Source organism: Cynara cardunculus, assembly GCF_001531365.2.
Source record: "Cynara cardunculus var. scolymus isolate 2C chromosome LG 5, CcrdV1, whole genome shotgun sequence".
Classification (NCBI taxonomy): Eukaryota; Viridiplantae; Streptophyta; class Magnoliopsida; order Asterales; family Asteraceae; genus Cynara; species Cynara cardunculus.
Window position 1 is genome coordinate 2235620 of NC_037532.1, and position 12426 is coordinate 2248045.

Below are 12426 nucleotides of genomic sequence, written 5' to 3' on the forward strand. Positions count from 1 at the left end.
AAAAAAAGGGGGAAGGAGAAAAAAATAGATGAGAAACGGTATATGTTTTTCTCTATTAATGGTTAGGGCATAAATTCACACACGCACCCGATAGCCGCTCGTCGTCACTTTCATCTCTCTCCGGTTACCGACCTCAGTCGTCACCGCCGTTGTATCGACTCACCACCGTCTAACGTTTTACAGGATCTTCCGACGTTTCAGTTTGTATCCATTTGCTGGTCGCCGTTGTCTGCACTTATACTGCTGCGAGTAATTTTCTAACTCTTTGCTTTTATGTCGAAATTTAGGGTTTTCGATCAAAGCATAAATTTAATTCTCYATAGCTCCTTTAGTTTCTCATGTAATTGAATCTATTCGTTGAGGATTTATTTGTTGTTAATACCAATTCTTTTGTGGTTTACTGGGATTCGTTTGAAACATGAAACAGAAGTAAGTCTAGCAGTTTGTTTATGCCGTCGCGGTTTGTTGTTTCAGAGTTTGAAATGTGTGATTTGACCGGAAGATAATTTACTTGGTGATAGAACTATGCACATTGAATAGTACAGAGCGGCTATATGTGTGCTTGTAGGGCTGTAAATCGCAATMGAATTGCTGAAGGATAATTAGAGCGATGGCTTTGAAAGCCTTTATCCCAAGCGTAAAATATAGCGTTAGCATTCTTTATATATCTTGTTGTTCCTGCTCAAAATAGGGTGTGCATGCTGATTGCCAGAGAGATGGTAATGTTTAGGGTTTGCATGCKGATTGCYAKAGAGATGGTAATGTTTAGGGTTTGCATGCTGATTACCAGAGAGATGGTAGTGTTTAAGGCTTGCATTAAGGCCTATTGTTACAGAGATATGGAAACCCACAGAGATACACCTTGAATCAATAACTGATAATAGGTTAGGGGATAGAGATTTAATGGCTGGTGAACCGACCATCTCTCTATGATAATTATGTAACAGGCACTCTCTCTATGATAATTATGTAACAGGCACTCTAGCAAACACATATATGGTATTCATGTTCTACTATTCTGTGACTTCTAGTTCATGTAACTTGGAATTCTACTCTCTGAAATAACACACGTAGCCTACCCTATAGAAGTTGTGGCAACTCTATATTTGATTTGCACTTGTATCACAAAACAAAACAAACTGGGTAATTTTTTCATGATTAGTATCTCAYTCTTGTAGGTTTGTACACTTACACTGTCCATTTTGAAGATTTATGCAGCCTTTTGTATTTGTTTGGATTCCTTAAACATCACATGGCTTCAGCGTTGCTTTCACCTTTATTTAGTTACCTTGGTTGTTCATTGGTAGTTATCTACAGGTCTAAGTTAATTGATCTTCTCTTGACTATGGGGGATAGCGAAACGGTTGTTGCTCAAACATCAGCTGTCCAGGAGCATCCATCTGTTCCCTATTCTGCCTCCGAGTATGGTGATCCRAGTGGAAATGCTTCTCTTGGTACAGGGGTTGCTACTTCCAGTGACACCATTGACGTGGCTGCTTCTACTGGTAATGATCCCATGGTTGTAGACAATGCCATTTCTCATGCAGACGACCCAGGGACAGTTGGAAGATCGGAGGTTGTAGATGTCAATTTCAGTCACGAGGCTCCATCCTCAACCACACAAGATGTTAGTGAGAATCCTGCAAACGTGTCTGTAGATTCATCCAATGCTACTGCTTATCATTCTTCTGTGAACGGAAATGATGTCAGTGATGCAAAAACTTTACCATCTGTGGGCGTAAGTGAGAATGGTGTTAGTTCATATGATGCTCATAATTCTGCATCTGCAAGCCAACCGGAGGACGGTTCTGGTATATTTTCATACTTCTGGATTCTCGCTGAACCTAACTTTCATACTGATTTTGAGAAGATTGATTGTATTTCATCTTGTGACTGTTTTTTTCTTGGCAGTTGTTGCTGCATTATCTCCCGAAGAAGAGCGATTATGGAGYATAGTAAATGCCAACTCGTTGGATTTCAGTGCCTGGACCGCCCTAATAGAAGAAACTGAGAAAACAGCTGAGGTAGGACAAAAGTTTGTTGATGTATTATATTGAGCGCGAATCATATTTAGCCATCTCTTTCGCCTATTAACTTTGGATGGTAGAACTAGTTATAGGCACCGAGAAAATGATCCTTTAATCCCAAATAATTGAGTTGGGCCCAATGAACCAACAATGCACTCTATGGAGTGGAACCCAGTAGAGAACACAAAAAGGTGAAGAACTAGGGGTTTAGACTTAATCTGCACAATATCGAAGGCCAATTCTGTTGGTATATTTTACTTACAAAAAATCCTCTTCCTCTTCCTCCTTCACCTCTCCTAACGACAGTCCCTTGGTAAGTTTGCATCGGAGGTGACCATCTGAATCTAGTGTTGTCTTAGTTTGTCTAAYACTCTCGTGTCACTCAACATACTATGAAGCAGAAGTTTATAATTTGGAATTTGAGTCAATATTTTTACTCCTTCATTTATATCATTTTTCTTGTTTCCTCGAGCCTAGCAGAGTGCAAGCCTYAAAGTGTGAACTTCGATAGAAATCAAAGCTTTAATTTAAGTCAACTTTTCTAWTGATTAGACCTGTTGACCGATTGTCGATTGGCTTCTTTAAGATAGCGTTATCCCGAACCCGTTCGTATTCTTCAATACTTATTGGTACCAAAATTAAATTTTCAATTACTTCGTCGAGCRGTACATCCTCCTCTTGATATACATAACTAATTTGATCTTCTATGATAGTCTCAAAGAAATGTTTTTATACATGAAAGTTTCTAAGAATTATGTCAACTATTTGGAATGAATGTTTTATCATAAAACCATGACTACTCACTAAGCTTAAAGCTTATGTATTCATGTATGTATCTCAAGAATCAAGGAGTAGGAACAAGCTGAAGTGTTGTTATTCTAAGATGTTAGAATATTATAAGTTGTAAATTTCCACATTTCCGCTGCTGTAATAACTATATTATAATGAAATAAAAGGTTAAGATATGAAGTTTCTTTCATTCACTTGTACTAAGGGSAAAGGACAATACCCCCGGGAACGGGATGTTGCAAATGGTATCGTAGTTGGTTCTTTTTCCATCACACATTAAGTAAATTTCATCCTTTTGACAGGAAAATGTTTTGAAGATCCGAAAAGTTTATGATGGATTTTTAGCTGAATTTCCTTTGTGTTACGGTTATTGGAAGAAGTATGCTGATCATGAAGCACGCCTGGGATTTTTGGACAAAGTTGTTGAAGTCTATGAGCGAGCAGTGCATGGAGTAACATACTCTGTAGATATGTGGTTGCACTATGGTGTTTTTGCCATAAACACCTATGGAGATCCTGACACAGTACGGAGGTAATGCCTGCTTGCTCATCAACTATCATTTTGTTCGTTTGAGATCATCGCATGATTTTCTCATTCTACTGTGTTTTTGTGATTTTCATTACATGGTAATGCCGTAATGGTAATACAATACCTCTTCAGCRCCAACTGCTCACTATATTGGCAAAAAATTGTAGGGAGAACATTTGGAGAACTGAGGTGCTGTTTGGCTGTATTATTTGGTTTGTTTTTGCGTTTATATCTAAAGAAGTGATATTGAACAGAATGTTTATGTTTTAAAAAAAAACCAAAATCAGTTAAAAGAATTTTGGAAGCAGTATAAACTTGATTTTGATGTTTTCACGGTTACAAAAGAACACAAATTGTCTTTTTAACTTCAACGAGGTTAAGCTTTCAAACCCAATTTCTAWTTTTTAAAAAGAAACTGTCTTGCCAGTTATGTTTTCATTTTGTTGTATCACAAATTACAACTCTATTTGTGTTATGAGAAGTGYGAACATAAAACAGAAAATGCAAGTGTTACCAAACAAGGCCCGAGTTTCTCCGACGTGCAAAATGTTTTAGTGGCATGACATTTTAGGGCTTTGCATTATGTTTTAATGGTCTCAACACCATACTTCTGTCTGCTTCTTTCCATAGGCATTTGTCTTAATCCATGTAGTTCTCCATTAGGTTTTTTTTATGTTCCATACCATGACCCATTGAGGTGCACCCTTTTTCAAATAGCTGCTGAGAAGATATCATGGMGTTAAGAACTAAGATGGCCTATCACTTTTGTCTTTTATTGGATTTTATACGATCTTTATGACCAGAAGGTAAATAGTGTTTGGTTTGTAGATTGTGAAGAGTCATGTGGTTATGTAACCTGTCCTTGCTTCTCCTCTGGTGTTGCTGCATCTATCTTGCATTGTAGCTATTGTTGTGTTTTTTGATTTACGAGTTATAGTTTGGTTATCATGTTGTTTCAGGCTATTTGAACGAGGATTAGCTTATGTTGGAACTGATTATCTTTCTTTTCCGTTATGGGATAAATATATTGARTACGAGTATCAGCAGCAGCAATGGTCCAATCTTGCCATGATATACACACGGATATTGGAGCATCCCAATCAGCAGTTGGACCGCTATTTTAACAGGTTATATGCTTTATTCAGCTGAATCGTGCTTGCTTATTCTACGTCCACCCTAATGCTTCGATGGCACATGGTATGTCTGCATGATAAATCACCTTTTGTTGTTTGTGTGGATTAGCACTCTGTATGGATTCAATGACAAAAGCCCTAACAATACAATATCACATTCATTTTWAGGTGATGTTGAAATAATATCATCATTATTTATTAGTTTCTCGTGGAAAAATACAACAGAGACACGCACATATGTACATGTATCCAAACAAGGACCTTTGGCCTAGTGGTATCTGGACCTTTGTTCCCTAGGAGGTCAAGGGCTCAAACCTCACCAAACATGAGGAGGGKGTGTGAGTTTATTTTCCGAATATAAATATTACATACYTAAAAAAAGAATAAGARAAAAAGGATGTCATTGCTTATTGTAWTATACACTTTAAGTCAAAGATATGTTGAAACTAGCATATCGGAAGATCAATTGGGTAACATTAAGTGTTTATATTATCAATAATCAAATTATTTTTATGCTAAAMATGTACTTTTTGAAGTAATTAGTAAAAAATAAAATTACATTCCAAACTACTAGGATAATGTACATTCAAAGATAAGTGTGAATTTTAATGTTGGATTACAGAGTTATAAGGGTTATTGACTTGTCCATTGTAGAAGATTTGGAGGAATATTATATTATAATATTACTTGGAAGTCMAGGTTGTGCCATAATGTCATAAACGGTGTCTCTTGTTCAACCCTAAAGCTGAAATATTCATGGCTGTATAGATGGTGGAAATAGAATCATCCGAGGGCATCCATGATATCACATCCGGTCTCTGGTCTTTGTTTCAACTTTGTCTTTCTTCTTTTTCCTTCTCTCATCTCTCTCTTGGAATGGAAGATTAATACTGCRGATCTGTTTAAACCAGTGTATCTGTAGATTTTGTGACTGATGTGTTGGTAGGATCACATGGTAGTCATTTCTAAACTGTGTATTGTTGCATCGTTACTATCTACTTGCTCTTCACTATTATTTTGTGCACCTTGTCGCTGTAGCATCCAMATCCTGACATCAATATAGGTGGGAATGTTTTAACCATAATTATTGGATACCGTTTATTAAAAGAAATACCTTTCTGATATCTACTTTTGCTTCTGGGATAACATTTTTGTTCAGAAAGATTAGTGGCTGAAAAACCTGGTATCATTCATATTTTACTTTTACTTTCTTTGGTACTACCTCTCTTTACATGCATGGTCACGCTATTCTCTTCTATTTACAGTTTCAGGGAATTAGTAGCCAGTCGTCCTTTATCAGAATTGAGAACTGCTGAGGAAGTTGCAGCTGCAGCAAATGCTAAGGGGGAAGTTAATAATCAAGAAAGCGAAGGGGAAGTCCATCCAAATACAGTGGAGCAATCCTCTAAACCTGTAAGTGCAGGCTTAACAGAAGCTGAGGAGTTGGAGAGTTATATCGCCATTAGAGAAGAGCTGTATAAGAAAGCTAAAGAGTTCGATTCTAAGATCATTGATTTTGAAACTGCTATCAGGAGGCCCTACTTTCATGTTCGACCACTTAATGTTGCAGAGCTTGAAAACTGGCATAACTATCTTGATTTTATTGAAGGAGGCGATGACTTCAATAAGGTAATCAAATGTTCACTCTTCAGATGTTTGAATTTTCATTTTTGGTTTGTGCGTTTAGTTGTCCCTGTTATACATTGACTTACAGTTAAGTAATATCTGCCGCTTSATATGATTTATCGGCTAAACTGGTTGGATGAAGCATCTTTTTAAACGGGATATTGAACTTGGACTAAAGCATGGGTCTCCCATTTGGTTGCTATAAGGCTAAGTACTTCAAACTCTCATTTTGTGAGTCGAGATTCTGGGTTGATCATGTGTTGTATGGTAAACTATTTGTTAAAAGTTGCAATGTTATGTATGCAGGTGTGTTCTTACTTAATCATCTGTCTGTGAGGCAAGGAGGGTCCCTCGTTTCGTTTTAGAGGGGCCTCCCTGTTCCGCCATCGGAGTATCTCTTTTGTGTTTCTTCTAAGCCCTCTCTATTTTGCAATTTCTTTGGTTCTTCTACAAGGCACARTCACGTTCTTCAGATGCATGATGTTAATCTTTTGAATCAGGTTGTCAAGTTATATGAAAGATGTCTAATTGCGTGTGCCAACTATCCTGAGTACTGGATTCGCTACATTTTGTCTATGGAAGCTAGTGGGAGTATGGATCTTGCTGAAAATGCACTTGCTCGTGCCACCCAAGTGTTTGTAAAGGTACATCTTAATCTTGCTGTTATTCRTTGTTAGTAGCATTGGTCAAATCCATGTTCTTATGCCAAGTTAGGGGTCGTTTACCTGAACGCTTACCCTGTAAGTGCTTACCGGGTCACTTTACCTTAATCGGATATTCGGATGAACATTACAAGGATTGAGAATCTTACCCGTTAAGAGCGATGACAGAGACCGAGAGTCTTACCCGGTAAGTGAGTGTGACGACTCTTACCCGGTAAGTGAGTGTGACGACTCTTACCCGGTAAGCGCTTACCGGATAAATGTTGCATACGATGTTTTAATGGACTAAAATCTTACCCAGTAAGTTAAGTGAAAATGTTGACTATTCCCGGTAAGCGTTGTGTAAACGGCCCGTTAATGCGGATCATCCTTGCATCATCCATTCTCCTGTTTCTGTTTGTCATTCGTTATGGGAAAGGGGAATTATGTATCCAAATTTGTTACCTAATCGGTTGATAATGTATACAGAGGCAACCAGAAATTCATCTATTTGCTGCCCGATTTAAAGAGCACGGTGGAGACATTGCAGGTGCTCGTGCATCTTATCAGCTTGTGCATACTGAAATTTCTCCAGGTCTTCTTGAAGCAATTGTCAACCATGCTAACATGGAGCATAGGCTGGTAAGCCAATTATACTTGGTCAAGTATTGTAGTGTGTAATGTTGATTCWTGTTGCATGCTTTAATGGGGTTTTCTCTTTATATAATTAGGGGAATTTGGAAGATGCTTGTTCCTTGTATGAGCAGACGATTGCAATTGAGAAAGGAAAAGAACAATCACAAACCTTGCCGTTTTTGTTCGCACAATATTCTCGGTTTTTGTACTTGGTATGTCTTCTTTACACCATCCATCTTTTGTTCTCGACCACTATTCTAAAAGGCTTGCCGCAACARCYGTCATGGTGCACCATTGCTCAAGGCTTGTACCTAACGCCACGTTAAGCCTGTGGTCYGCCATGGCCTAATCACGGGTTTTGTAACACGATATTTGATTTTTCTTACCTTTTTAATATAKTAGAGGGAGGTYCAGTGGAAAACCCCCCAAAAAATGAAAAACCGAGGAACATCCTGGTAAYCTGGACGCCTGGRCGGTACAAGTAATTGAAGCCGTTTCTTGGTTTTTATGCAAATGTGCATGTTATGCACACATGCATACCAGACAAATTGCTTACATATTACTTGTATGCAGATGTAGATACCGTCTAGATGAACAGTTACCAGGATGTTCCTCAGTTTTTATTTTATTTTGGGTTTCCGCTGAACSTGACCCWATAGTATTATATATGATATAGAGATTTGMCGCCACGCCTCACGCCTTGAAAAACGCTGTGGCTCCTAAGGCTGCCAYGCCTCACGCCATTTAGAACCTTGAAATCTCTACTTATGAGCTCTGTTACCCAAAGGTTTATCGTGATTCTTGAAGATTGATTGCTTACACACACACACACTTGTGCTACTTTGACCAAATTACTGGACTAGCATGTTTTAGTGAATTTTGAAATCTTAACTAGGTTGTAGGCTGGTAACATTGGTGTATTTTTGTAGGCCAATTCATTTTACTAGATGTTTCCYGTGCAATGCAACGAGATGTCAAATATTATTATACGCCGAGAATGAAAATTTTATGCAGTTTTTGATTAAAAAGAAAATCCAAAATTTATGGAGTATTCAGTTGTGTTAGTAGTGCTCATTGCTTGTGCTATATTTGAACGTGTTTATCACTTGGTTTTGTGGAGTTCGAATGTGGATGATGACTTGAAGCCTGTTTGGGTCTGCATTCTTAATACYCAGATTGTGTGCATTCTCTGTTTCGGTTTTTTTATGTGTGAATAAGAACATGTTGTCATCTCTTTTTAATTAGGTTCCCTATGTATCATTTGGGAGTTGGTTTTGCATCGTTATGGATTTGTGCTACGGTCGTTCTTTAATTATGATTATGTGGCAGGTTTTACGAAGGGTTGAAAAGGCAAAGGAGGTCCTAGATCAAGCCCTAGAGAGTAATCAACTCTCTAAACCACTTTTAGAGGTCTCTATCKTTTCCTCCACCTTTCTTGCAGATTTCCCACCTGCTTCTTTCTCTGTTTGTATGGTCACTTGGATCTATCTATTTTCTGGCGATGCAGGCTTTGATCCATATGGAATCAATTCAATCACTCCCAAAACAAATTGATCGTCTAGACTCACTGGTAGAGAAGTTCATAGCTCCTGGTCCCGATAATTCTAATCCTGCAAGTTATGCCGAGAGAGAAGAGTTATCTAGCATTTTCTTGGAGGTAAAACTATATTGTGGTTTCTTTATATAGTTATGGTAACACTCCCCTTGCCCCAAAATAAGTGTCCACATTTTTATTTTATTTTGTGCCGTAATAAAGTGGGCACTTTGCCTACTTTCCAATTCTATACTTGATTATGAGATGTAAAAATTCATTACTACCTCGATTTTTAAGGTTAAAATTGTCATTTAGAACATCTCCAATAGATTCTCCAAATATTCTTCATAATGGAGTCTCAAAGATCAAAATCTCAAAAAAATATTACATTCATCTCCAACAGATTCTCAATTTTAAAGATTATAACATCAATTATATTATTAGAATATTCAATACATTCAATAAAATATTGTTTCTCTTCTAAATATTTAATTTCAATGACTTTTATTGGTGGAAATAATRAAATATTATTTCTCACTCAATAAGTAATCATTTTCCGGGAATTCTCCATATTTGGAGAAAATTTCCTTCTCTCTCCTACTTTCTCYATTTTGGAGAATCTCTTGGAGGAAAAAAAAACCAAAATTCCAAAATGGAGAAAGTAGGGAAGAGAAGTTAAATTTCTCCTACTAGTGGAGATGCTTTTAGTTGTTTAAAGGTGCAATACTYGCACATTTCTAAAACTGTGCCTTTGTCATTGTGGACGTTTATTTTGGGACGAAGGGAGTAATAAAATGTGCTATGCAGACGTCGTAACAGTTTATTCTGCAGTTTCTAGATCTCTTTGGGGACACACAGTCCATCAAGAAGGCAGACAATCGGCATGCCAAGCTCTTTTTACATCATAAGAGTGCCTCAGAGTCCAAGAAGCGACACATGGAGGCTTATTTAGTTTCTGACAGAGCAAAGCTCGCGAAAATAGGTGCTGTTTCGCCTGCTCCGTCAGTGGTAGGTGCCTACCAGGGGGCACAGAACCAGTGGCCTGCAGGTTATGGTGTCCARGCTCAGTCTTGGCCGCAAGCTACACAAGCTCAAGGACAACAATGGCCTGCGACTTATAACCAACAGGTATTGTTATTCACTGAAATGTAGACTTCTGTTTGGTYGGTTTTCCGTTAAGTTCTGTAGGGATCAAGCTGTCTCTATGGATTTATCTGTCTGTATAGATTGGAAGTTTTGTTTGGAAGAGTTTTTTCATAGATGAAAGGAGCGTATTTTTTTATTGGGAGGRGCAGGTTTCCATAATACTTAGCTTTTAGCTCCCCCTTAAAAGCTTACTGAATAAGCCACTACCAAATAGTTATGTATTGCTGATCGAATAGGCTATGAGTCCCATTAAGCTCATTAAGCAGCTACAAACAAGGCCTCGAGTTGAGTAGAGTAGCAGGTTTGAGATTGACTCGAGCTCGAATAACTATTATAAAATAGTGCTGAGCTCGAATATTTTTTCATTGTTCAAGCTCRGGCTYGATGCTCGTTTAACAAATTTGAGTTATACATTATAMGTTTATAACTAAAKTTCAAGCTTTATAAACTCGTTTATGGGCTCAAACTAGGGATCGGTTAACTTGTTTATTGGYTCGGGCTTGGTAATTTTATATTTTGATTGTATAATTTATGAATATATGAACAKGCTTGGCTCAAAAAAGTGTATGCTTGAATGGCTCGCTCGGTTCGTAAAGAAAATTTATTTTGATATCACTGATGATTGGGATTTATGATTTTTTAGGCTGCTTATGGCACGTATAATGCTTATGGAAGCAGCTATGYCCAACCACAAGTGCCAACATCTGTTCCACAAGCTGCGGCTGCTGCTGCTTATGCTGCCTATCCTGCTTCGTACCCAGCCCAGGTATTCTTACATATACATATATATATATACATACATATACGTATATATATATACACATACATATACGTATATATATATACACATACATATACGTATATATATATATATACATATATATATAACTGGTCCTTATAAACCCGTACTAACTCTGTCCAAACAAGTGTCCATATTTCTATTTTAGTTTTGTCTTAAAATAAGTGCCAACTTTTAAAAGTATGGGGCTGTATRCTAAACGCTTACCGGGTCATTTACCTTACCGGATGAACATGGCAAGGGCTGAGAATCATACCCGGTAAGAGCAATGATAAGGATGGAGAGTCTTACTGGTAAGGGCTTACCGGGTAAATTGTTGCATGCAATACTGTTTTATTTTGATGAACTACAATCTTACCCTGTAAAGTAAATTATAGTGTTGAATCTTACCGGTAGGTGTTTGGATAAATGGCCCCTAAGTGTCTATTTTTCCATTCATCTTTTAGTTATGAGATAGAGACAGTTTCTCTCTCTATTATTAAGGGGAAATTGTAATTTAGTTGGTTAAATTACAATCTTACCCTGTGTGCCTTTTTCGTCGTGGACACTTATTTTGGGACGGASGGAGTATTAATTATCAGAACATTATATATGGTTCAAGTGCAAGCAAAAACGAGGGCATAACTGTAGCTTTAGAACTTTCTAGRAAAAAGAAAAGAATTTTGCAAATTTCATGGGACATGTACAAGTTTCATTGGATGGAGGGAGTACTTTGTAAGTCTGTCTATTTTATATACGGCAAAACTCACATTCTGGCGCATCTTGAACCTGACCCCCATGAAAGTTGGATCTATTGGTTCCCATTGAGCCAAAAAACCTTTGGTTTCTGACATTTTGATGTTAAAAATAACGGGTCGCTTGTCGAAAGTTGTGTGGATTTTGGGTTGTTTACTTTCTCAGAATTATATATACRTTTTTATAATTTCAGCAGGCTGCCCCACCACAGCAAGTTTACGCACAGCCTGCAGTGGCGGCGGCAGCAGCAGCAGCAGCAACATTGACACCTGCTCAACAACCAACTGCCGTCGCTCCTCAGTCTTACTACGGCACCTATTATTGAGTCGTGGTTTGGTGTTATCCRTTTTGTCTGTAAAATACAGAGCTACTCCGACTTGTTTCATTGCACGGGTGATTGGTATGGTCTAGATGTAGAGACGACGGTAGTGATTCGTCCAAAAGACGGGATTTAAGTCCACGGCTGATTAATCGGAAGCAGTTGTGGGTACGAGTCTGATTTCGTTCAGGTMAGTTAAATTTTAGGGAGTAATAGATTGTTTAGCAGATAATTAGGCTATATAATTAATAGGTGGTATCATGTTATTTGAATATGTAACGTCGATTTTGTTACTGAATGATTTACACCTGAATTTGCTTTCAWTTCATGTCGTCTTCAGACACCTTAAAAAAAGACAATATTGAGAGTGAAACTGACCAAAACAATAAGTGAATGATCATTGACACTTATTTTGTGAATAAGAGTTAAAAGATGAGAAATGTAAGAAGAGATTTTGATTATTAATCACTTTTAATTCCAAACAACCTATAACTTGTGTTTTAGAAGAGAAA

At 37.6% G+C, this 12426-nt stretch overlaps 1 protein-coding gene across 5 annotated transcripts; it reads left to right on the forward strand.

Annotated features, from left to right (window-relative positions):
- Nucleotides 1-96: 96 nt before the first annotated feature.
- LOC112513134 (pre-mRNA-processing factor 39-like) lies at nucleotides 97-12240 on the forward strand. 5 transcript variants are annotated; one of them, XM_025119289.1, is made up of 14 exons: nucleotides 97-249; nucleotides 1308-1811; nucleotides 1912-2024; nucleotides 3119-3348; nucleotides 4305-4472; nucleotides 5744-6107; nucleotides 6605-6748; nucleotides 7235-7387; nucleotides 7477-7593; nucleotides 8711-8791; nucleotides 8889-9038; nucleotides 9747-10043; nucleotides 10705-10827; nucleotides 11789-12240. In XM_025119289.1, the coding sequence occupies exons 2-14, from the start codon at nucleotides 1346-1348 to the stop codon at nucleotides 11918-11920; spliced, it is 2538 nt and encodes an 845-aa protein (XP_024975057.1). In that variant the 5' UTR covers nucleotides 97-249; nucleotides 1308-1345; the 3' UTR covers nucleotides 11921-12240. The 5 variants fall into 5 exon arrangements, with proteins under 5 accessions (XP_024975057.1, XP_024975059.1, XP_024975058.1 ...); XM_025119291.1 differs by having other exon boundaries at nucleotides 11792-12240; XM_025119290.1 differs by having other exon boundaries at nucleotides 1318-1811.
- Nucleotides 12241-12426: the final 186 nt, after the last annotated feature.